This window comes from Stenella coeruleoalba, assembly GCF_951394435.1.
Source record: "Stenella coeruleoalba genome assembly, chromosome: 8".
NCBI lineage: Eukaryota > Metazoa > Chordata > Mammalia > Artiodactyla > Delphinidae > Stenella > Stenella coeruleoalba.
This window is the reverse complement of record NC_137154.1, coordinates 5,863,574-5,888,461: the sequence shown is the minus strand read 5'-3', so window position 1 is coordinate 5,888,461 and position 24,888 is coordinate 5,863,574. Positions and strand designations below refer to the sequence as shown.

The following is a 24,888-nucleotide window of genomic DNA, read 5'->3' as shown; positions in this document are numbered from 1 at the left end:
CGTATCCGGGTGACCTCGGGAGCCGGCCTGGGCCCCGGTGGATCCCCGCGAGCCCCTCCACGTCCGCTCTCCACGTGCGTGTCCACGGTGCGCGTGCTCGTTGGCTCGCACCCCCCTGCCTGTCACTGCTGCTACTGCCGCTACTGCCGCTGCTGCCGCCGCCGCCGCCGCCGCCGCCGCCGCCGCGCCGCGGAAAAGGTGCCGGGAACCGAGTGAGCCGGGGCCGCGGGCCCGAGCGCCATGGGCCGGAAGGCGTGCGGAGGGCGGCTGGTCAGCCCCGGGCCTCACCCCCGCGGGAGAGCCGCCTGGAGTCGGCAGGGGCCGGCCGGGCCCACGGGGAGGCCGGCCCGCGCCCCCTGAGCTGCGGACACCAGGTGAGGGGGCCGCGGGGGACAGACTGGGGGTTGGCCAGGGAGGGGCAAGGGGCCACGGGAGGGGTTGGGGAGGGGTTGGGGAGGGGCACCTTAGCAGGCGGGGGAGGGGATGGCGCCGAAGGGATGCCGGAGATTCCAGGGGACACCGGGGAAAGGAAGTTCCGGGACCCTCCCTGCTCTCGTGGCCACCTCCGCTTCCTGCCTCAAGCCTCACCTTGTACCCAGAGCCCGGACTCCCCCTAACTGCTTGGGGAATGTGACCTTTACTCTGGGGGCCCTGGCCCTGCAGGCTCCAGCCCTCTCTCAGCCTTGGGGGACCCCTTGGGCCTCTGACCCTGACCCCACCGCCAGGCCAGGCTCTCGAAGCTGGCCCCTGAGACTGGGTCTTGGGGCAAGTGGGCACCTGTGCCAGACCCACCTGTGCCTGGGCTGTGACCCTTCCCTACAGGGCGCTCACCATGGCCCCGCCGCTCCTGCTGCTGCTGCTGGCCAGTGGAGCGGCCGCCTGCCCACTGCCCTGCGTCTGCCAGAACCTGTCCGAGTCGCTCAGCACCCTCTGTGCCCACCGAGGCCTGCTGTTCGTGCCACCCAACGTGGACCGGCGCACAGTGGAGCTGCGGCTGGCTGACAACTTCATCCAGGCCTTAGGGCCGCCAGACTTCCGCAATATGACGGGGCTGGTGGACCTGACGCTGTCCCGCAACGCCATCACCCGCATCGGGGCCCGCGCCTTCGGGGACCTGGAGAGCCTGCGCTCCCTGCACCTGGATGGCAACAGGCTGGTGGAGCTGGGCACTGGCAGCCTGCGGGGCCCCGTCAACCTGCAGCACCTCATTCTCAGCGGCAACCAGCTGGGCCGCATTGCACCGGGGGCCTTCGACGACTTCCTGGACAGCTTGGAGGACCTGGACCTGTCCTACAACAACCTGCGGCAGGTGCCCTGGGCCGGCATCGGCGCCATGCCTGCCCTACACACCCTCAACCTGGACCACAACCTCATCGACGCATTGCCCCCGGGCGCCTTTGCCCAACTCGGCCAGCTCTCCCGCCTCGACCTCACCTCCAACCGCTTGGCCACGCTGGCGCCCGACCCGCTCTTCTCCCGGGGGCGCAATGCCGAGGCCTCGCCTGCCCCGCTGGTGCTGAGCTTCAGTGGGAACCCCCTGCACTGCAACTGCGAACTGCTGTGGCTGCGGCGGCTCGCCCGGCCGGACGACCTGGAGACCTGCGCCTCCCCGCCCAGCCTGGCCGGGCGCTACTTCTGGGCGGTGCCTGAGGGCGAGTTCTCCTGTGAGCCGCCCCTCATTGCCCGCCACACGCAGCGCCTCTGGGTGCTGGAGGGCCAGCGGGCCACACTGCGGTGCCGGGCCCTCGGCGACCCTGCACCCACCATGCACTGGGTCGGCCCTGACGACCGGCTAGTCGGCAACTCCTCCCGAGCCCGGGCTTTTCCCAACGGGACCCTGGAGATTGGGGTGACGGGTTCCGCGGACGCGGGGGGCTACACCTGCATTGCCACCAACCCTGCTGGCGAGGCCACAGCGCGGGTAGAACTACGAGTGCTGGCCTTACCCCACGGAGGGAACGGCAGTACCGAGGGGGCCCGCCCGGGGCCCTCGGACATCGCCGCCTCAGCCCGCACTGCTGCCGAGGGCGAGGGGACGCTGGAGTCTGAGCCAGCCGTGCAGGTGACGGAGGTGACCGCCACCTCGGGGCTAGTGAGCTGGGGGCCAGGGCGGCCGGCGGACCCCGTGTGGATGTTCCAAATCCAATACAACAGCAGCGAGGACGACACCCTCGTGTACCGGTGAGGAGGGGCTTCGCAGTCCGTGCCCCCAGCGCCACCCCCGCCGCCCTCCTCTGAACCCTGCCCCACCCTTCGGGCTTGGCTACCTCTCCTGCTCCTTCTGCCTCCTCGGGGGCTTCCACACACCCCTCCTCAGCTTCTGAGCTGCCTGGGCTGAGTGGGGGCTGCAGGGGGAGGGGAGGGGGAGGCCTCGGGTATTGGCGGCCGTCTGCATTTAAGCTCGTGGGCTTGGCCCGCACACGCGTGGTGTTTGTGCGTCTGGCGTGTGATTCTCTACCGCCTCGAGGCCAGCCCTGGGCCCGGGTGTCAACGTGCACACCTCTCTGGCCCCTGACAACCGGCTCCAGGGCCACACGCGCCTGTCTTGTTTTCTCTGCCTTCTTCAGTGAACACACAGGCCCGTGTGGTCCTGGGGAAGGGGGAGTTCAGAGCTGGGGCCTGGGGGCGTGTGGTGAGGCGGGTGGGGGTGGGCTGGGGCCTGGGCCCCCTTGCCTGCACTCTGACTGCCTGCCCTTGCCCACAGGATCGTCCCAGCCTCCAGCCACCACTTCCTGCTGAAACACCTGGTCCCGGGTGCCGACTATGACCTCTGTCTGCTGGCCCTGTCACCCGCCGCTGGGCCTTCCGACCTCACAGCCACTAGGCTGCTGGGCTGTGCCCACTTTTCCACGCTGCCAGCCATGCCCCTGTGCCACGCCCTGCAGGCCCACGTGCTGGGCGGGACCCTGACTGTGGCTGTCGGGGGGGTGCTGGTGGCTGCCTTACTGGTCTTCACTGTGGCCTTGCTGGTTCGGGGCCGGGGGGCCGGGAATGGCCGCCTCCCCCTCAAGCTCAGCCACGTCCAATCCCAGACCAACGGGGGCCCCAGCCCCACACCCAAGACGCACCCACCACGGAGCCCCCCGCCTCGCCCCCAGCGCAGCTGCTCCCTGGACCTGGGAGACACAGGCGGGTGCTACGGGTACGCCAGGCGCCTCGGAGGGGCCTGGGCCCGACGGAGCCACTCTGTGCACGGGGGGCTGCTCGGGGCCGGGTGCCGGGGCATGGGGGGCAGCGCCGAGCGGCTGGAAGAGAGTGTGGTGTGATGGCAAGGGAGCCAGCCCGGGGTGGGCGGCAGAGGGTGTGGGGTGGGCAGCCTCCTGGCCCAGTGGGTCAGTGCTGCCTGGGAGTCCCTCCTGGTTTTACCCTGGGTCCCTTGGGAAGGACAGGGGGCGCTCTCCTTGGTTCTGGCCTCCAGTCGGGCAAAATGGGACAGGTCCCTGTGACAGGTGCTCACGGCCTCCGAGGCGGGGGCTACAGCCACCAAGTGCAAGTCTTGTTTTTCTTTATAATAAAATTACTGGGGTCACCTCACCGCTAGTCTCTGGTCTTGCCCTGCTAGGTTTCCTGAAAAGAGAGGGGGGACTCCGGGCCAGTGGAGGCACAAACAAGACGGGGTCAGTGCTGGGGCTACCAGCCCCGTGGAGGCCCAGCCAGCCTGGGGTGCCCTCGGGTCCTGGAGTGCTGTGGGGCCCAGTGCCTCTGTGCTCTTTGCCCACGTCTGAGTGCAGGGAACGCCCCTTCCTGACAGCGCACGGGCAGGATGTCTCGCCCTCACCTGGCATGGGCGTTACAGTGCACTGGGTAGCAAAGGGAGCAGGTGGGAGGCGGTGCAGCCCTTCTGGGCAAAGGGACCTGGGCTGGTAACGTTCTTAGCAACTCAGTAAGGAAGTCCCCATTGGCTCCCGTGGGTGACAACCTTATTCACCATTGGCCAGGGCACCTTCTGGATGTATAAAATGTCACTCCAAAGGGATTGGAAAGGGACTTGGAATCCCATTGCCCTGCTGTCAGTCTGGGACCCCCCAGAAGGTTCCTGTCAGGGATGCAGGCCCTGAGCAAGATCTTGGCTCTCAACTGCTCCACTGACGCCCCTCGTGGCTTTGCTCTTGCTGGACACCCAGGGGCAAACACCAAGGGGGACCACGCCCACACGGCCCCTGCTCTAGTCCCCACCTCAAGGAGCCACAGTCGCGGGGCGGCGTGCCCTGCCCTGCCTCCTCCAGGCCCAGGTCCCCACCAGCCTCTGGCCCAGACAGGCCTCCTCCAGCCTTCAAACAACCACTGCTCCTGGGCATCAGCTGGGAGGAGTCAGTGCTCCAAACACACTTCCGGGCACGTGTGGCGCAGCCCGTGTACCCAGTGCTTCGAGGACATGCAGGTGCCCGGGTCCCGCTGCGGAGGGTGGGCGTGGCACCCCAGGCCTGCTGTGCTGCACCTGTGCTGAGGGGTGTGTGGCCCTTTCTGCCTAAGGGGGCCCACTGTGGCTCTGACGGCAGCCCAGTGAGAGTTGGCGCGATAAGGTGCGTGCGTACACACGTGGCAGGCCGAGCTCACACACTTGGATGTGTGCATGGCATCGACACACACGTGTGCCTGCCCGCCCAGCCCCAGAACACATACCTGCATGTGGCCCAAGAGAGATCCTGGCTTAAATAAAATGAAACAAGGTCTTCAACAGAGAAGAGCAGGAGAGCGTGAGCCCCGCAAGGGGCCGCGGAGAGAGGGTGAAGGCACAGGGGAAGGCGGGGGAGGGCAGGTGGCCTGCAGGGCTGCGGCGCAGGGTTGGCAGGGCCAGTGGCCTGGTCCAGGTGCACATTTGGGCAGGATGCTGGTGCCCCAGCGTGCTGTCAGCCTCCCACCTTCCTCGGCCCCTTCAAGGCCCCCGTGGCCCTGGTCTCCCTTCTCCACCTGCCAGCTCTAAGGCAGTGGGCGCTCAGGAGCCCTCCAGCCCATAGGACAGGTGGAGGGTCCTATGGCCCACGGGCACAACCACGGGGGGACCAGCCGGGGTCACCAACAGGACAACACAGAGCAACAGAAGCAGGCAGGCGAGGGGTGGGGTGGCCGGGCCCCCTGCACACTGGCCACCCCCCACCGGAAGCAGCCCTGGGACACCGTGGTAGGAGACCAAGCCCCCGCAGCAAGAAGCGGGTGGAGCACACGTCACGACACGTCTCTGCCACGTGTGCAGGAAATGGCCCCCCGACCGGGAGCCCTGAGGCTCCTCACGGAAGTGCAGAGGCCCCATAACACGGACCCTGGGAGGTGGGCTGAGCCCCACAGGCTCCTCCCTCCCACGTGCTTTTTCAAAACGCTTCTGCACCCTCGGAGCACCTGCCAGACACTGTGGAGCATGTCAACAGGTGAGGGGAATGATGTGGGGCTGAGAGAGGACAGCGCTGCCCATGCGCCCCAGACCCAGCGCCGAGCCTGGACGCAGCAGGGCTGGAGCAGCCGAGGAGAGGGCGGTGCGGAGGGGCCGTCAGCCACCCAGCTCCCCGTGTACCGTGCGCAGGGCCGTCAGCCACCCAGCTCCCCGTGCGCAGTGGGCAGGGGATGGTGTCCTCAGCACGGGAGAGCATCCCCCGGGACTCTCAGGTGAGGAGGAGTGGGTCTGCCAGGCCGCCACCCTCCACAGGGGGCTGGGCAGCGTGATCTCCGAGGGGCAGAGCCCCGTCCTTCTGCCCCTCCTGCCTTGCAGAGTGTCTGACGGCAGCGTCTGCCCAGGGAGTGCCCGCAGCTACTCAAGCAGCGCTGGCCTCAGGGACAAGACAGTATGTGGCTGTGATTCCATCTCCAGCTATACACAACTGACAGGGCCTGACCGAGAGGCCAATGGGCATCTCGGGCCTGCAGACTCTCACCTTCACGCCTCGGACTCTGAACTCGGCAAGGGCTCTGCTCATCTTCGTGGCGGCCGTGGGGTGGTCCTTGCCGTGGGCGATGACTTTGACCAGCAGGGAGTCGTAGTGGGGGGAGATGACGGCGCCTTGGAAGGCAGAGGCGTTGTCCAGGCGGATGCCCATTCCCTCCCCGCTCCGGAACACCTGCGGGGAGAGGCCAGCATGGGCCGGCAGGGTGCTGAGGGCCGTGCACAGGTGAACCCCAACTCTGGCTTGTCAAGTTCTTACTTTCTGCCAGCAAACCCAGGGGCACCCCACTGTGTGGAGGAAGGGCCACAGTCACCGCTCCCTCCTCCCCAAGAGGAGAAACGGGGCAGGACAAGGGATGGGGAGGGCGTGCCCTGCCAGCCCCAGGGCTTGGCGCCTAGCACTCAGGGCTGATGCGGAGCCTGCAGGGCACGGAGGGACCAGGGCAAGCCGGCCAGATCCCACCGACCTGCCACCCCGCCCGCCTGACCAACCCTGTTGCTTTTCAGGTTCATTCATTAGTTCACTCATTCATTCCACAGCATGTGTGCCTGCCTCGTGCCAGGTAGTGGAGACAGAGCAGCTAAAACAGAGTCCCCTGCTCGCAGGGGGCTCCCAGCCTGCTGGGCGAAGGGGGCAGACAAACAAATGAGGAAACACACAGGCGGGTGACAAGGATGCTGCAGGACGAGAGCAAGGCAAGCGGAGGCAGGCCAGGGGGCCAGGGGGCGTATAACATACGCAGTGACAGGGAAGGCCTCCGTGTCCCCCCACCTTCCCTTCCTTCCAAATGGGAGGAGCCAGTGAGCGGATGATTAATACTAGGAACAGGGAGCCAGGCCAGATGCAGGGAGACACACAGGAGCCCACGGGCCCAGGAAGGGAAGCAGAGAGGGAGGGTCAGAGAGGCGTCATGGGGATGCACGGGGGCTCCAAACGGTCGGATGCGGGGAGGGGGGCCACGGCACGGGGACAGGGGCTTGGGGCGTGAACCACTGTGGAGGGGGAGGGAGAGCCTGCGCCCGGGGCAGGCGACCCATGTGCGGCACAGGTCAGGGAGACGGGACGGGAGAGACAGCCGGGGGGGCTTGGGACACACGCTGCACCGTATTTCCGCGTCTAAGGGACACAGGCCCGTGTTCAATAAAAAGGAACTCAATAAAATATTTAAGGGTGACCACACAGCTGTGAGCAGGAACTGTCAGCTAAAAATATTCTGCGGTAAACTAGGCTCGGAAGAGCCAGGCCCCGGAGGTGGAGGTGCAGCAAGGCAGCGCTGTGTCTCCGAGCTGCCCCTTCCCGGCCGAGGGCAGGGAAGTCGGGGCCGCTCAGTGCATAGCACTCTGGCCTTGGGGCTGGCCCCCACCTATGGACTTGGACCCTTCCAGAAACGCAACTCCGGCAGCAGCTCTGCCTCAAGCCGAGCAGCTCTATGCGGCTTTCAGAATCCAGACAGCTCCCCTTCCCTCCCCGGCCACCCCACATCACTTGTCTCAGGAACTCAGGGTCTGCCTCAAAATCACCCTCGCCCTCCTGCCTGGACTCCTGCACGCATCCTGCTTCCTCAGAGGCTCGGGCCAGATGGGGAGCAGTAAACCAGCAGAGCCTGTGACAGCACTGCTGACGTGCAGGACTGGAGGTATCCTTAGCTGGTGGCATGAGACAGGACCAGGGAACAGGAGTCCCAGCAGGCCAGAGGGCGCCTGCCTGCAGCGGGCCCAGAGGCTGGGGTGGGAGGGGAGGGGAGGGAAGGGGAGAGAGGAGTGCCCAGGGGAGGGGCAGGGGAGCCCGCCCAGGCCCTCTCTCAGCCCCTGACAGGCAGAGCCTGCCTCTGGGTCTCCTCCCTGGCCCCCTCCATCTCCCCGACTCCCTCATTCATCCCTGATGGGTCCCTTGGCCCAGCCCGTCCCCTCCACTGAGACATAACGGGCCCCAATCCCTTGCTGCACCCAGGGTCTCCCTCAGACTGAAGGCAGGACAGAAGCCAGCAGCGCTGCTCGGTGGGCAGTGAAGCTTTGGGTTCTTGTGACACTTTGTTCCCAGGGACCGTGCACTTGGCACCCAGCTGGTCTGCTTCCTATTCCACGTGATCCCCCCCGCTGGCCTTTCCGGCCTGTGCACATGGCCGTCTCTCCCCGGGAGTGCTCTCCCCTTTAGTCCTGGACAGTGCCTGGCTCCCACGTACTCTCAGCCAGCTTCCTGTCAGCTCAAGCCAGGGGCCTCCTTCACTGCCGGGCCCACAGGCTCCCTCGTGCCCCCTGGAGAAGCGTCTGCAAGCAGGCCGAGACTGGTGGCGGGCTCAGCGGGAAGGCGGCCCTACCTCAATGCGGCCGGTGTCCGGCTGGAAGCTGCGCGAGGGGTCCTCAGTGGTGACACGGCACTGGATGGCACAGCCGTTGATGCGGATGTTCTCTTGCCGCAGGCCCAAGTCAGGCAGGCTCCGGCCCTCGGCCACGTGGATCTGGGCGTGGACCAGGTCCACACTGCAGGATGGGGGAGAGGCAGAGGAGGGGGAGAGCGTGAGGCAGGGGATGGGCAGGGCAGCCCCGGCCCCGCCGCCCCTGCCGGCTGACCCTTCGGCAGCCTCCTCCCAACCAGACTGGGCTGGGAACCCGCAGAGTCTGAATGAGGAGAACGCAGCAGCCGGAGGGGTGGCTGAAATATTAGCATCTACCTGATCTTGCACCCCCTCGCAAACTACTCCTCCCCACGCTCTGCCCTACTCCTTCCCTGGGGTCTCTCTGTCCTCCTGCCTCCCCCAAACCCTCCCTTGGCCAAGCCTGGATCTGAAGGCTCAGACCCTCATTCTTATGAGTGGTATGTGCCACAGGGTGTGTGCTGGGTGGGGCTGGGGGCCAGTTTGCAAGACGACAGGGTTATAGTGAAGGCCAGGCTTGCTGAGATGGGGCCGCAGCTACTGGAGGGTCCACACCGGTGGGCGCCATCGCGGTCAGGATCCCACCCTCCCAGGACCTATGTTGCAGCTGGGCCCGTCCCCAAGAAAGACCCTTCAGAGAAGATCTCACAGTACAAAGCTCCCCAATGTGCCTGGTTTTCTAAGCACAGCCTCGCTGACTGCCATGCTCCTAAGGACAGCAACAAATCTAAGTGGAACGGCTGTTAAAAAAAACTCAAGGTTTTAAATTTATTGTCACCGAGGCTTATGATAAGGACGGCCTGGGAACTACTGCCCTGGCGGATCTTCCTCAGCGTTTCGCATTTCCTGCTAAACCACTCCACAGCAGTGAGGATGACTACCATGCACCGCCGCGTCTATACCGCAGACCATGGCTGTGCTCTTTCCAAGCTTCACCTCCACGGTAATGCTCTGGGAGTCACTGTCATTCCCATCAGAGGAGGAGCCCGAGGGTCAGAGAGGCTGCAGCCCACCCAAGCTCTACGCAGCTAGTGACTCGGGAGGAAGCTGCACCCCAGTCTGTGTCTGTCTGACATAAAACCTCTGCTCTCGAGCAAGCAAAGACTCCCGTCCTTAGCAGAACAGGCTCCGAACAGGCTCAAGATTGACGACAATTTTACAGCAACGCAATGGGGAAAGTCTCACGGGGCCAGAGGGCGAGGCCGGAGCATGTGCCTCAACTCAGCCTTCACCTCGAGCGAGCAAGGACCCTGAGGCCTTCCGTGCACCTGCCGGGCAAAGGCAGGCGCCCCAGCAGCATCCTCAGTCTCAGGTGGGGTCAGGGGTCGGGGAAGGAACTGTCCGAAAGGTTCCATGGTGAGATGGACTGACCCAAAGCTAGGGTGTAACACTTGAAAGGCTCAATGTATGTATTTTGAAACCATGAAAGGCCATATTAATTGTTTATAAAATGGGCAGGTTTTTTTGGAATGTCTCTACGCAATGCTTGTGGGAGAACAAATTGGAACAAGGGATCTCGAAGGCTCTTTAGGTGAGATGTTGCTTATCCATTGCTCAGGTAATCCTACTGAAGGTGTCTGTCCTCAGAACTCTTCAGAGAGGTGGGCAAAGATGTAGGCCCAAAGATGTTAACTGACACACCCTTAATAACTACAAAAGCCAAACAACCTGATTGTCTAAAAATAGAGGAATATGTAGATAAGTTATAAAATACCCAGAAAATGGAATAGTGTGCAACCACTTAAAGTATTTGGAAAGAATGGGAATGCCTTAGACAAATATTAAATTTTAAATGTAGAATAAAAGCTCTATACAAAACATCTCAGTTGTGTCAAACTACTTATGTAGTAAATAAAGATGGAAAGAAACCAAAAGATTTAGTGTGGGCGTAGGAGACACAGCACAGGGCTGGAGACGACCAGCTGTGTGACCTTGAGCAACTCTCTTAACCTCTCTGAGCCTCAGTTTCGTCATCTGAAAAATGGGGTTGATTGGCACCACCTTCCAGTGAGGTCATTATGTGCAGCACACATCACAGCGTGCCGGGAACCTCCTCAGCATCCCGTTTCTGAGGGGTGGGGTTCTGAGTCATTTTTATTTGCTCCTTTGTACTAATTCTTACAATAACCATGTAATGCTTTTATAATAATAATTTTCATAAAAAGTAAGTACCTGGATCCCTAAACATTCTCTACCAGTGGACATGAGCTGAGCTCCCGCTGCCCACTCCCTAGGAACCACCTGATGTGGATTTCGCACAAGATGGGGGAGACGCCCCTTCCCAGTACTGCTCCCCGCCGTTTGCAGCCACGGGCTGGTCACGGAGGCTGCCCCTGCGTCACTGGGCTGACCCCTGTGCTCACTCGGTGATCTCCTCGGTGACGGTGTGCTCCACCTGCAGGCGCGAGTTGACCTCAATGAAGTAGTGCTTGCCGTACTTGTCCACCAGGAATTCCACCGTGCCCGCGTTCTCGTAGCCCACCTGTGGGGTGGCCTCATCAGCAGGGGCGCAGTGGTGGGAGCCCGATGGGGATGCAGGCTCACCCACTGGGCTGGTTCCATAACAGAACAGACTGCGGCAAACCCTGCCCCAACCGATGGCAGGCAGCCCACCAGCCCTGCCCCCGGGAGGCGAGAGCCCAAAACCCACAATGGGCCCCGGCCTGGACATCTTACCCCAGGCCTCCGCAGACACCTCTGAGGGCTGCACACAGCTTGTCCGGGTGAGACATGAGCAGAAGCTCCTGCCTGGCCCAGGCGGTGCCCTCTAGCCAGCAGCTCCTCAGCTTTTGGGCACAGGCCCACCTGTGCACACCCTGGCCTCTCCTGGACCCTTCTTCTTCTTCGAGGGTCTTCAGAAAGTTCCCCTCTACTTTACTCCATCATCACTTCTGGCCACTACCCAAAGAGATGCCATTTGAGAGGAACCAACAGATAAGGCTCTAACTCAAAACACAAGCCTAATTCTAGCTTCACTTCTGGTCCTACCAAAACCACAAACTAGACTTCACTCCGCTCCCTCAAATCTGTTCTGGAAGGAGACACAGCATAAGCCAATAAATAAGACCAAACTCAAGGCAAGAATAGTCCTCTTATAAAGGAACCAAAATCTCAACTATAATCAGACCCTAATCAATGCTGCATGTTAGCCGTGGCTGGCTTTCCATTTGGGGAAGGTTACAGAAGCGTCCATGGTCCGTGGGCGCGGGCTGCCTGAGAGCCTGAGGGAGCTAGGGTCTGGAAGGAGAGCGGGCCCAGGGGCCCGCCTGGCAGCCGGGGAGAGCAGATCTGAAGAAATGTCCACTCGGGCCTCTGGGATGGGGAGGCAGAGGCGGGGGTAGGAGGCCTGGCCTCTGAGTGGGGGTGGGGTCAGGAGGGCCCCAGCGGAACAGAGAGCAGGGCCCCTGCTGCAGCCTGGTCACGTGTGGCAGGCACTTTCCTGGGCCGGCCTGGGGAAGTCACTCCATATCCCTGCAGAGCAGAGACAGGCGGAGGAGGACCTGGGGAGCAAATGGGTTGCAATAGGTGTGATGTAGGGGACAGTTAAGAGTAAGCGAGGGGCTTCCCTGGTGGCCCAATGGTTAAGAATCCGCCTACCAATGCAAGGGACACGGGTTCGAGCCCTGGTCCAGGAAGATCCCACATGCCACAGAGCAACTAAGCCCGTGTGCCACAACTACTGAGCCTGCGCTCTAGAGCCCGCGAGCCACAACTACTGAAGCCTGCACGCCTAGAGCCCGTGCTCTGCAACAAGAGAAGCCAACACAATGAGAACCCCAGGCACCGCAAAAAAGAGTAGCCCCCGCTCGCCGCAACTAGAGAAAGCCCACACGCAGCAACGAAGACCCAGAGCAGCCAAAAAAAAAAACAATAAGTGAGGAAGGAAGAGATGCCTGAATACTGTTCTTTAATCTTAACAGATCCCACTGACTCCCATTTCCTTTGTTCCAGGGGTTCGCTGGTGCTGCGCAGAAACTCAATCTGTGCAGAGGGCACTAAGGAGGGGCCGGTGGCTCTTTCCCTCCTCCTCTCAGCCTTTCTGGTCTCCAGGCTTGGCCTCCGGGCCAAGCGCCTCTGCGGCTGCAAAGCAAGGATCCCGAGGGCCCCGCATCAGCCCTCAATCCTCCTGCCCCCGTCCCGGAGCTGGTCACCCTGGGCCTCCCTGCTCTGCAGCTGCTGGCCACATCTGGACCCCAGTGACCGCTGGCTGTGAGGCTTATGCCAGCAGGAGCTCAAAGCAAGCCTGCAGGAATGGGCTCCTTGTCTCCACATGGGGAGGAGCCCGTGCCCTTGGCTTTCAAACTCTGTCCCCGAGAGCCCCTGCCCTTCACCTGCTTTGCAAGTTTGACAGAGTCACTGGTGAGCCGGCTCCGAAGCTGGGGGTCCAGGTGGGCAGCAGGGGCGATCTCGACCACCTTCTGGTGCCGCCGCTGGATGGAGCAGTCTCGCTCATACAGGTGCAGGATGTTCCCGTACTGGTCCCCTGGGGTGGAGGTAGACTGCGCTCAGCTCCTCCTGGGACCCAGACACCCCCGAGCTGCTGGCGATCCCCACGCAAGCACTGTGGCCGCTCGGCACGGCTCCCAGCGGTGGCTCAGCCAGGACAGAAACAGGCACAACGGAGGCCTTGGGCCCGACCAGCACGGCCCCACAGCCCGCCTTCCTGGGGAGGGCCTTCCTGAGGGAGAGCCCCTGCAGCTTTCCCCAAGCCAGAAGGAGCGGGTCCTTGGCAGCCGCCTCGCGCTGTGGCCCCGGGAACGCGCCCCACTCACCCAGGATCTGCACCTCGATGTGGCGCGGCTTCTCAATGAACTTCTCCACGAAGAGCGCCCCGTTCCCGAAGGCGGCCAGAGCCTCCGAGTAGGCCCGGGTGTAGTTCTCCTCCAGCTCCTGGGAGGGCAGGCAAGGGCCAAGGAGACAGTGGGTCCCAAGCTCTGCCGTGCGCGGCCCCGCCCGCCCCCAGCGCCCCAGTCCCTCTGCAGGTGGTCTCCCAGCCCTCCGCATCTGCTCACCTCGTAGCTCTGCACAACCCTCATGCCGCGCCCCCCGCCCCCATAGGCGGCCTTGAAGATAATGGGGAAGCCGTAGGTGTTGGAGAAATGGTGAGCCTCGTTCAGGGAAGTGATGGGGGCATCTGTGCCGGGGACCACGGGGACACCTGTTGGGAGACGGGCAGGTCAGGCCGAAGCCCGCCAGCAGCGCCCCCGCCCCAGACAGCCCCCTCAGGAGCTGTGTGGCCCCCATGCTCACCTGCAGCGATGGCAATGGCCCGGGCTTCCACCTTATCTCCCATCTTGCGGACCACCTCGGGGCTCGGCCCAATGAACCGAACCCCGGCATCCTGGCAGGCCTGGGCAAAGTCTGCTCGCTCTGACAGAAACCCATAGCCAGGGTGCACGGCATCCACGTTGTTTTCCTGGCGGGGGGTTGGTGGCGTCAGAAGAGTGGAGCTCACCTCAAAGCCCTTCACACAGGCCCGCCCAAACCCTGCAGCCCTCGCGCCTGCTCCCCCGCACTTGCTCCATTCATTCACTCACTCACTCATTCGCTCACTCACTCATTCACTCACTCACTCATTCGCTCACTCACTCATTCACTCACTCACTCACTCACTCATTCCCTCACTCATTCATTCACTCACTCATTCCTTCACTCACTCACTCATTCACTCATTCCTTCACTCACTCATTCCTTCACTCACTCACTCATTCGTCCCTTCACAGGGACTCACTGCCAGCAGGGTCAAGTTTTGCGGGGGGCAGACACAGGACCCAGGCCTGGCCCTCAGGAGGCCCCCAGCCCAGCCCAGCCCCGCTCACCTTGGCCACCTTGATGATGTCTGGGATGTGCAGATAGGCCTGCACCGGGGCGAGGCCGCGGCCGATGAGGTAGGCTTCGTCAGCTTTCTGTCGGTGCATCTGGCCAGTGTCCTGCTCTGAGTAGACAGCCACGGTGCGGATGCCCAGCTCCGTGCAGGCCCGGAACACGCGGATGGCGATCTCGCCTGGGGCCGGGGGTGGGCAACAGGATGGGAATTTAGATCCCCGGATCCTAAGAGACGCAGAAAAAGGGGCAGGGAGCTGGGGCAGGGGCTGGACACTGGCTCCCGCTGTGCTCACCTCTGTTGGCCACCATGACCTTCTTGATGGGCTTGTACTCCAGGCGCCGGACACTGGGCGAGGCAGCGGGGGCAGTGGAGGTTCGGCGGATACCTAGGAGCCTCAGGCCCCCACGGATAGTTTGAAACTTCAGCATCTAGGGAGGGAAGTCATGGCCAGGTTAGAGAAACCTCAGCTCGGAGGGTCCCCGGGAAGAGCGGGGGTCCCGCGCCAGCCTCCCAGCAGCCCCGCGTGAAAGCCAGCACCACTGTTGCCTCGATTCCTCCCTGTGGGGCTGAGTAACTATAGGGAAGGGAGCAAATTCACACCCAGATGGCACCCCAAGTTTACCCTCATACTCTAATACTCACTATAATTTCTAAAGCACCGCACTTCAAGCTTTTAAAGCAATTTCAGAGACGAGCCAGCAGCCCTGCATGACCACAGTGTGTAATGTCAGTGTCCCCTCTGCTGGGCACAGCTGTCCAGGCAACCCCAGACTTTAGAACCTTCGTGCCCCACACTGACCCCTGCGTCCCTCCCTCAGGGTTCCGTCTGGCTGGGCAGGGAGGGTGACAGTGGATCTCCCCAGGAGCGAACCCGCATCAGTGTGCTCTAGGGAAGCACAGCCTCTACTTGGTTAAAATGCAGATTTCTTCAAACTGCAGAAACCTTTCTTGCTACAAGGGCTACTAAGTAAATTAGTCATGAAACCCAGCTGAGGGCCAGTGAAATGGGCCAGTCACAAAAAGACAAATACAGCATGATTCTGCTTAGATGAGGTCCCCGGAGGAGTCAAATTCACAGAGACAAGACAGTGGGAGTGGGGGCGCCAGGGGATGGGGGTGGGGTTGGGGATTGTTCAAAGGGGACAGAGTCTCAGTTTTGCAAGACGAAAAAGTGCTGGAAATGGCCGGTAGTGATGGTTGCACAACGATGTGAAGGCACGTAACGTCAGTGGACGAACCATACGCTTAAAGATAGTTAAGATGCACCTTCTGTTACATCAATACATATTTTATCACAGTAAAAGTAAATTGAGGGCAATTTACATCCCAGAATGTAGAACATCTTCAGAGGTCAACCACCCGCCTCATTTTACAAATGAAGAAAACCAAGGCCCAGGCGAGCTTTAAAAAGTGTGTTCAAAGTCACACAGCTGTTACAGCAGAGCCCAAACTGGCATTCGGTCCTTTACCCTTGCTCCGGTGCCTTCATCCAGCTAACCACGTGAACTATTTCTCAGTAAAGGTTAAATGCTTGACTCAACCATTTTGTTTTAAGAAGCATAAATATATATATATATATATATATTTATATATAAAAACCTCAGCATCATATTATGGCCAACAAGACGGATAAGGGGAAATAAAGACCAAATAGAAAGACAAGAGAAGAAAAGAAATAAGGAAATAAAGAGAAGAAAGAGAGAAGAGGGAAGCCCTCAGACCAGGGGAGAGAGGGCGGCCCGCCGAGCATCAACCCCGCCAGGCACAGCGCCAGGCGAGGGCGTCGAGAACAAGGCAGGAAGGCCTCGGCGCTCACAGGAGGTAGACCCAGGGAAGGAGAAGAGAAAAGGAAAAAAACAGACAGAAATAAGGTCCTTTCAGATCATGACTAGTGCCCCAAGGGCAAGAAAACAGGTAACATTTTGTGAATTACCGGGCGGGGGGCTGGATATTAAGTGGGCCTCTCCGAGGAGGGCACAGACGTGGGGACCTAAATGCAGGAAGCCACAGCCACACACAGATCTGATCTGCAGGGAACGCACCCCAAGCACAGTAACAGCCACAGCCAAGGACCCGAGGGAAGAAGGAGCTGGGTGTGTCCAAGAAAGATCCGGTCTGACAGCTGGGGGCAGGGACCCCACGGCTGAAGGTGAGACGGGCCAGGCTGCCGAGGCCTCTGGGTACGTCCGCCTCTCACCCAACACGGTGGTGGAGGGCACGACCTGCTGTGTGTTTGGAAAAGATGCCTGGGTTGGGAGCAGCGAGGATGGAAAGAGGGTGCACGTGTGGGGCTGTGCAGGGGCTGAGACAGAAACAGCACCTCTGACTGGGGGGACAGAGGGGGTGGGGAGGTATCTGGGATACAACAGGCTAGATTCGCTGAGACCCACTGTGGAAGATGAGGGGAAGGAAGAAGCCCAGGATGGGCGAGTGGAAGTGCCTCCCCCACCTCAGGAGAGACCAGACTGGGGTTGGGAACGGGCTGCCAAAGAGGTCAGAGCCAGGCAGGAAGCCTGGGTGCTTCAGCAAAAGGGTGGGGTTGGAAGCCCTGGGCCTGGGGTAGATCTGCTGGGGACAGAACAGTCAAGACAGGAGGGCTTCCCTGGTGGCGCAGTGGTTGGGAGTCCGCCTGCCGATGCTGGGGACATGGGTTCGTGCCCCGGTCCGGGAAGATCCCACATGCCACGGAGCGGCTGGGCCCATAAGCCATGGCCGCTGAGCCTGCGCGTCCGGAGCCTGTGCTCCGCAACGGGAGAGGCCACAACAGTGAGAGGCCCACGTACCGCAAAAAAAAAAAGAGAGTTGTGGTGGGTGCACCAATGTTGAGTCTGGATGAGGAGGAAAGCCAGGAAGCGCCGTGGGGCTGGGGCAGAAGCTCTCGGGAGTTGAGAGCCAACAGGGGCAGAGGCGAGGGCGGGCAGTGGGCGCCCGGGGTCCCACCAGCAGTGCGAATGTCAAGGGTGGGGAAGCAGCCTCGCTGGGCTCTGGCTCATCTTCTAAAATGGAGCACACAGTCCTTACTTATTAATACAAAGTGGACGAACCTGGCAGACACCCCTGTACGTGTCATGCAGGTTAACATCACCAGCAGGAAACGGCCATCACATGCCTCCTGACGGGCGGCCAAGAAGGACCTGCGGGTGTTCCTGCCACAGATGCCCAGCCTGAGTCTAATCGGGAGCCAACACAAGGCAAACCCAGACTGAGGGACGTTCCACCAAAACACTGGCCTGTACTCTTCACACGTGTCAAAGGTCATGAGGAACAAAGACTAAAGAACTTCCAGGTTAAAGGAGACTAAAGAGCCAGAACAATGAAATGCACACGTGCTCCTGGATTGGATCTTGGATTTCAGCTGCAGTAAAGGACATTAGGGGGACAACTGACAAAATTTAAATGAGGTCTGTACGTTAGAAACGAGTATTGTGTCAATGTTAATTGTTGTACTGCGGTAACTTTAGAGAATATCCTCATTCTTAGGGAAAAAACACTTAAGTGTTTAGGAGTTTAAGGGCATCATATCTGCAACTTACACTCAAATGGTTCAGGGAAAAACATGAGAATAATGAAGCAAACGTGGTCAATGTTTGGGAAACTGGGGTAAGGGGTGTGAGAGAATTCTCCGCACTGCTTCCGCAGCCTGTCTGTGGGTCTGAAAGAAAGAAGCCATGCTCCAGCTGGCGCCGATGGAGAAGCGACCCAAGGGAGCCCCCGGGACCCGCTCACTGTGGGTGCCAAGTACCAGCTGGGCCTCAGAGTGGAAACATTTGACTCCCACACCTTTCTGAAAGCCAGTGAACTTCAGATGCTATCCTGTTATCTCCCCCTCGCAGGTCTACTGGCAGCACCTAATCCTCTGCACCGGCTTCCGGATTCAGACACCCACCCACTAGGAGGGAAGCGCTTGCCCAGCGGAGCAGCCAGAAGCAAGCAGGCCCTGGCGGTCCATGGCGCACACCCCGGGAGCAGGTGTGGGATGCAAACCTCGCCCGCGTCCTGGGCACCAGATGCCTGCTCTGCTCAGGGCTGCAGGCGGGATCTTCCTCACTTATCTACAGGTGAGCAGCCTTACAGCTGGTACCACTGGCACGGAGACTCTCCATCCTCCAGGGACGTCTCAGCTATCTCCAGGGAGGCAGGCTCTTTTCTCCCGCTTGGGTGGGTTTACTCCTGAGGACGCCTTAGGCACTACGCATTGTCCTGTGGATAAACAGACATTTCTGTCCTGTCCCCAACCACACATGCCCCAATCCCTTTTCCAGATAAAGAAAGAGATCCCTGGAGGTTATGCCCCCGGGCTGGGTGCCAAGTGCCTCCCTAGCTCAGTCAGCAAACAAGGGAGTCTGAATTATCCGGCCTTAGAGACCCACACACATTTCTGCATTTGACCCTCACACGTGCTCTAGACAGCAAGGGCTTTCCTGGCGTCCCACTTTACAAACCAAGAAACCAGGGTCTGGGCACTGGGTGGTGGAGGTGGGGGGTCTCTGAATGCCCCGGAGCCCCCTGTCCTGTGCAGACGGAAGCAAACATCGGCCTGGACTTGAGACCTGAGCAGACCCTGGGGTGCGGGAGTGAGCAGGCAGATGTTTATAGAAGGGGAAAGGTCACGGTCCTTCGCTGAAGTCAGAGCAGTGGAAAAAGTGGGCAGAGGGCAGCCACACGCACCGGCTGGCAGCCCAGTGTGAACCTGGAGTCAGCAGGCCTGGGTCTGGGCACCTGAGGCCTCATTCCCTCCTCTGTGGAAGTGGCCAACACCACCCCAACCTCGGCAGGTCGTCCTGGGGATCACTGAGCGGGGGCCCTGAGTGCCATGCCTGGGCGATGAACGTGGCCGCCATCGCCATCTTCCCACTGGCCTTTCCTCCCTGATGAGTGCGGGGCACGAGAAGGAACCCCCGGCTCTGGTGCCCACACCCGCAGGGCTCTCATTCCCGCCCCAACCAGTGATGCGGCCACCCGCCCAGTGGCTCTCGCCGGACAAGGGCCGGAACGTGCACCCACAGAGAGCGGACCGCATTCTCGGGTGGGAAGACCTGCACGTGACAAGGGAGCCCTGGGGCACTCACCCCACACCAGCCAGGCACCCAGGGCTGCTTCTTCCCAGGGAGGCCACGCCATCTGCTCGGCCTGAGTCAGTGGCCCAGGGAACAAAGTTGTCCCGCCCCAGTCTGCTGGAGGCAGGGACGGCTGCCAAGGCTGAAACTGGTGGAAGGGGTGCCCCGGAGCAGGGGAGGCATGGAGGCTGGGTCACGCAGGCAGCAGGAGCTTCACAGCCCAAAGCCTGCTCCCCGATCCCCAGGGATAGGGAAAGAGCACGAAGGAGGTGTTCTTTTTTAAAAAAATTAATTAATTAATTAGGCTGTGTTGGGTCTTCCTTGCTGCGCGCGGGCTTTCTCTAGTTGCGGCGAGCAAGGGCTACTCTTCGTTGCGGTGCGTGGGCTTCTCACTGCGGTGGTTTCTCCTGTTGCGGAGCACAGGATCTAGGCGTGCAGGCTTCAGTAGTTGTGGCGCACGGGCTCAGTAGTTGTGGCTCATGCGCTTAGTTGCTCCGTGGCATGTGGGATCTTCCCGGACCAGGGCTTGAACCCGTGTCCCCTGCATTGGCAGGCGGATTCTTAACCACTGCGCCACCAGGGAAGCCCGAAGGAGGTGTCCTGAGGCAGGACACCAGCCGGGAGCGGGACAGCGGACTTCCTGCTGCCCCTGCAGGTGAAAGGCACAGAAACGTCAGCCAACAGGCAGAGTGGGGTCTGGGGAGGCTGGTCAGACGGGGCCCTCGTGGATGCCCGAGGGCACAGGTCACACTGCCCCTCAGAGCCTAGACACAGCCCTGTAGCTCAGTTCCCAGCTTAGTCACAAGCGACCCCCACCCCCTGACCCCGCAAAGCCACGCTTGGGTCTTGAGGACACAAAGGTGAATAAAAATCCTGCTGCGTTCCCAGGACACCTCAGAACTTGGTTAACCCAGCCTTTTCCCTTGTCAAGTCCCACTCCCCTCCCAGACCTGAAACCCAGGGGGTTCGGCTGCTTGGTGCCTCCTAAGGCCTTTCCAGAATCAACTTCAGCTGGGAGAAAACCTGCAGGACAGAGGTGAGCCACCTCACAGAGGCCTCCCTTCCAGGAAGCAGGCCCTTCGTGGGTCGAGTGTGTGATGCACTCACTCTGGCTGTGTCGAGTCTGAGGGTCCGGGGTGGGCCGAAGGAGGCGCTGAGTGGGCGGATTCCCGCTCGGGGTGGCGGAGGCAGGCAGCCAGGCACCCGGTGAGGCCCGGCAGCAGAAGCTCAGCGCCTGAGGTCTGAGCGTGGCCAGGCCTCAGGAGACCAAACTCCCTTCTGCAGCCCTCCCAGAGGGGCTGCCTCTGGCATTCAATGGGACCCCCGCCCTGAGACCAAACTCTGGCATCTTGCAGTGACCTGAGTGCCAGCCCCTCTTCACAGCGCCACTTTCGCAGAGCACTGGCCTTCCCTCAAGCACCGTTGCAGGTAGCATTCTCGTCCCCTCACTGCAGAGCAGAGCACAGGTGACGGCACCGGTCACAGGAGGGCGGTGTGGGCAAGGCCCAGGCTCCCACCATTGGTGCCACACTGTGCCTTGCTTTTGAGCTTTCGGTTGCGGGATGGGAACCCAGAACTTCTCAAGGTCGTTGGCAGTTTGGCTGAAAATCTTCCTTAAAAACGCCGAGGGCTTCGTTAACCAAACCCGACACCCTGGGAAGCCCTCGTGTTCTGTTGCATCAGCTGACCTTGCCCAGGGGAGCCACAAGCCTTCAGAGAGGGCGGCTGCTCTGCGGACGGATGGGACTCCCCCACTGGCTGGGTTCCCCCGGGGGGAGAGGCCCCTTGGAGGAGCCAGGGCACAGCCAGCCTCCGGTCACCTGCCTCGGGGACGCCACTTTGCCTTGCTCAGTGCCAGTGGCACACGTGAGCAAAAATCTCCTTTTCTGACCTCAGAGATGGGGGAGTGATGAGCAAGAGAAAAGCAACCGCCACCGCCCAAAGATCCCTTATCCGGTTTCCTCTCCAGTGAGCCGACAGGCCCAGAGAGGCCCATTTGCTATTTTTGCAAATGCCAGCTGACAGATCCCTTTCCTTGGCCCCGGGCTGTGCATTAGAGACGGGGAGGAAGACGGCTTTGACTCTCACTTGGGACGTGTAAACAACGCCAGCAAGAATGAGGCACAGGGAGGCGGGGAGTGTTGGGAACACCTGTTTCTCCCCCGCTGCCTCTCAGCGTGACTCCACAGGCAGTCTCGACTTCTCTTCCAGCTTCAAACCTCCCCCCAACACTGAATGGATAAGCTCAGTGTTCTTTCCTTCCAGAAGGGAGTGGTGACGATTCAGTCAAGAGGGTGCTGACAACAACCTGGGGCACGAGGCAGGGGAGGTGGTGACATCGGCTGCCAGGCCCGGTGACCTGCCCTGCCCCTGCGGCTTCTACAGCGTCCAACACTCGCCAAGCTCCACCTCCGTGCCAGGCCGGTGCCAGCAGGTGGGGACACAGCGGGGAACAGCACACCTAGCAGAGTCTCTACTCTTTCCCAGGCATTGGGCTCCGCACGTACTAACTCAGGTCAGCCTCACAGCTGCTTATCACTCCCTTTGACAGAAGGAACCAGGCACAGTGGGATTAAGTCACACTCAAGGTCAGCCAGCAGGGGCAGTTCTGAGCCCACTTTGTATGTCTCCTAGAGTAAGAGCGCTGACCCATTAGGGTGTCCTCACCTAACTAAAGGAATAAGTTATGGTTTTCATCAGAAGCACAGCGTGACAGCACTTGGACACCAAAAGCCAAAACCCCACTCCTGATAAAAATGCGTTACTGCCTGAACTTCGGCAGGGCCACCAGTGGGGCTCTGCACTTCTCACCAGGGAGCAGGCTAATGGAGCCAGCCATCACGTGTCCCTGATGAGCTAGGGCAGTTTCAATTCATCCAATAATCATCAAAATGTCACTAGAGGTCCCATTACTTCAGACCTAAACTACACCTCCCAGGCTGCCTCTTGCAACCAAGAGCAGCACAAAATTCCGCCGTCAAGCCATCACCATCCGAATTTTGGTCCAGACAATAAAGCCACTGGGCTCAAGGGCGGACGTGCTCTCAGCCAGAGCAGCCTTGCTGGGATCAGGGTAGGCGGCCACCTGAATAGCTGTTGTAGCCAAGCATCGGGCCCTGGAATGTTCCTTCGAGGATCTGTATTGCTTCCACCCTAAATATCCCTGTTCTTCACACAGCAGCTCCTGCAGACTCAGAGGGCAACTGTGGGCAGGAGGCACAGAGGAAAGTAAAGCTGTGGCCCTGCTTTGGGGGTGGCTGGCTGATGTGTTAGTTTTGGAAGCCCATAGACTGAACTGCCCGCCCCCAGTCCCCAAGTACCTGATCACATCCATCTCAGACGTGTGTTGGAGCAGCCAGGTGGGGTGAGAAGAAGGGAGAGCGGGTCAGAAACAGGCCCCAGGATCTCCAAGTTAACTAGTGAGGCTCCTACACAATTACTTCCTACTACCCACCCCCAGCACTAGCACCCCTACCAGGCTTTATCCCCTGCCCCCAGCCGGCCTCAGCGGCTGGCTGCAAGCAAAAGCAGGTCAGAACCAGAAAGAAAGAGTTCTTGGTGGAGGACTCCACACTGTGGCAGAAGCGAGCCTCTGATGGATGGGGCTGCTCTCGGGGAGCCTTCCTTCCAGGCAGCTCCGCGCTGTCCTAAACGTGTCGGATGGTGGCCCGGGGCTGGAGGCCAACGGGGACAGATGAAAGGGAAAGACTCCACCTGACTTTCAGGGCTGCAGCGGCTGATATCAAAGCGCCCAAGAGAGGACAGACCAAGGCCGAGATTTCTGAGCAGGGGGAGCTGAAGGGAGGACAGGAGAAACAACGAAGGTGACAGATGAAGAAGAAAGGGGCGCCAGAACATCAAAGGCAGGAAGAGACTCGGAGCGCAAACAGCGCGGGGCCTGGGGCAGCACAGCCCACCTCCCACCCTGAGCGGCGGGGCTCTGCGTCGCCCCTGGCAACCCTCGATTTAGGCGGCAGGCAGAGGGGAGAGGGGGTAACAGCGGCACCTGGGACAACGGGCCCCGCGTTGGCCAAGGGGATTTGTGGACTGGGAAACGGGGGAGGCTCAGAGAGAGAGGCGCATGAGGACTGATCAAGGCCCGCAAGGGAGTGGCAGGAAGCACAGGGTGAGGAGGGGGCCCGGTGGGCACAGCAGCTGCCCTGTCCCAGCCTCATTTGAGGGCAAGGAGACTTTCAAGGCAAACACTGCCCCCTGGTGCAAAAGGAGTGCTACTGCCAACCTGTGCATGCCTGCCTGGGGACCTGAACGTCGGGCCAGGCTCACAGCCGGAAAGCCACTCGCGCGAATTTCTCCACATCCTTTAGATCCCACTCAGGAAGGTCTTCCTGGACTCCTCCACCACCCCAGGCTGCTCAGACACCCTTCCTCGGGCGGCCATCTGTCTTCACTGAAGCTCTGTCACTGTCCCTGCCACAACCCCTGTCCTCCTGCTTGTGGGGGTTCTCGGTGAGGTCGTGTCTGCGTCTGTGTCCTCAAGGAGCCCTTAGTGCTCCCCTGGTGGCACAGTGCTTAAGAATCTGCCCACCAATGGAGGGGACACGGGTTCGAGCCCTGGTCCGGGAAGATCCCACATGCCGCAGAGCAACTAAGCCCGTGCGCCACAACTACTGAGCCCGTGTGCCGCAACTACTGAGCCTGCACGCTGCAACAACGACCAAACGCAGCCGAAAATAAAAAAATAAAGAAATTTATTCTAAAAAAATGAAATTAAAAAAAAAAAGGAGCATTTAATGTTATAACGATTTGCTGACCCGTCTCACCAGACACTGTGAGGACTTGGCGACAGGATTCTCAGTCTGTTTTGTCCCCCAGTGTCTCCCTAGCACTCTGCCCAGTGCCCGACACCGACATTAAATGTCTGGGGAATGAATGAGTGAAGGAATGAATGACTGCTCCAGGCCACATGAGCTTGCAGAGTACTGTGAGCCCAGAAATACTGTGGAGCGGCTAGACAATGAATAAGGCATGGCCCTCCTGGGAGCAGCACACACAAGCTAAAGGGACACATGAGTGTCCCTTACACACAGATAAGAGCCCAAAGCGTTGACAAGGAAGGTCAAAGGGGCAAGGTCAGCAAAATATACCTCCCAGCCCGAGGGTGGGAACCAGGACAGCATTTCAGGGCTGAGAGGGTGACAGGCACTAAAGACTCAATTCTAATCACGGCTGGACGATGCTTTGCAGGGAGACGGACACCAAAACACAGCAGACATGCAGGTGGTCCAGAAAGCTCCCTGACACCTTCATGGCACACCCACCCCAGCTGGCGAGTCACACAGGACCTCGTCCCCACTCGCTCACTCAGGTCACCCCAGTTTCAAGGTGGTAGGAAAGTGGACACCAGTGTATGGGCTGAATTTTGTTCCCCAAAGAGATACGTGGCCGTGCCAACCCCTAAGACCTCAGAATGTGACTTTAGTTGGAAATAAGGTCCTTTTTTTTCCTTTTTTTTCTTTTTGGGCCGCTCTGCACAGTATTCAGAATCTTAGTTCCCTGATCAGGGATCGAACCCGTGCCCCCTGCAGTGGAAGTGCAGAGTCCTAACCACTAGACCAGCAGGGAATTCCCCAAAATTAGGTCTTTACAGAGGTAATCAGTGAAAATGAGGTCACTAGGGTGGGCCCAAATCCAATATGTTTGGTGTCCTTATAAAAAGATGAAATTTGAACATAGAGACAGACACACGCAGATGGAAGACCATGTGGAGACACACAGGGAGAAGACAGCCATGTG

General features: G+C 60.4%; 2 protein-coding genes across 11 annotated transcripts in view; one reads left to right on the top strand and one right to left on the bottom strand.

Moving 5' to 3' along the window:
• Nucleotides 1–24,888, bottom strand: part of PC (pyruvate carboxylase) — a 106,811-nt gene that overhangs the window by 8,433 nt on the left and 73,490 nt on the right. For 5 of the 10 annotated variants that reach the window (XM_079928640.1, XM_079928647.1, XM_079928648.1 and 2 more), the window contains 9 exons: nt 14,370–14,505; nt 14,070–14,254; nt 13,501–13,666; nt 13,263–13,408; nt 13,023–13,140; nt 12,582–12,733; nt 10,614–10,732; nt 8,194–8,356; nt 5,868–6,050 (listed from right to left, as the gene is read on the bottom strand). In XM_079928640.1, the coding sequence (XP_079784766.1) occupies nt 5,868–6,050; nt 8,194–8,356; nt 10,614–10,732; nt 12,582–12,733; nt 13,023–13,140; nt 13,263–13,408; nt 13,501–13,666; nt 14,070–14,254; nt 14,370–14,505 (1,368 nt within the window). Of the gene's footprint in view, nt 1–5,867; nt 6,051–8,193; nt 8,357–10,613; nt 10,733–12,581; nt 12,734–13,022; nt 13,141–13,262; nt 13,409–13,500; nt 13,667–14,069; nt 14,255–14,369; nt 14,506–17,963; nt 18,278–24,888 lie in introns of all 10 variants that reach the window. The other 5 variants (XM_079928641.1, XM_079928642.1, XM_079928646.1 and 2 more) reach the window with 3 other exon arrangements.
• Nucleotides 243–3,520, top strand: LRFN4 (leucine rich repeat and fibronectin type III domain containing 4). Its single transcript, XM_079928649.1, has 3 exons — nt 243–374; nt 823–2,181; nt 2,705–3,520. Exons 2-3 carry the CDS (start codon nt 833–835, stop codon nt 3,264–3,266), a joined length of 1,911 nt encoding a protein of 636 aa, XP_079784775.1. The 5' UTR covers nt 243–374; nt 823–832; the 3' UTR covers nt 3,267–3,520.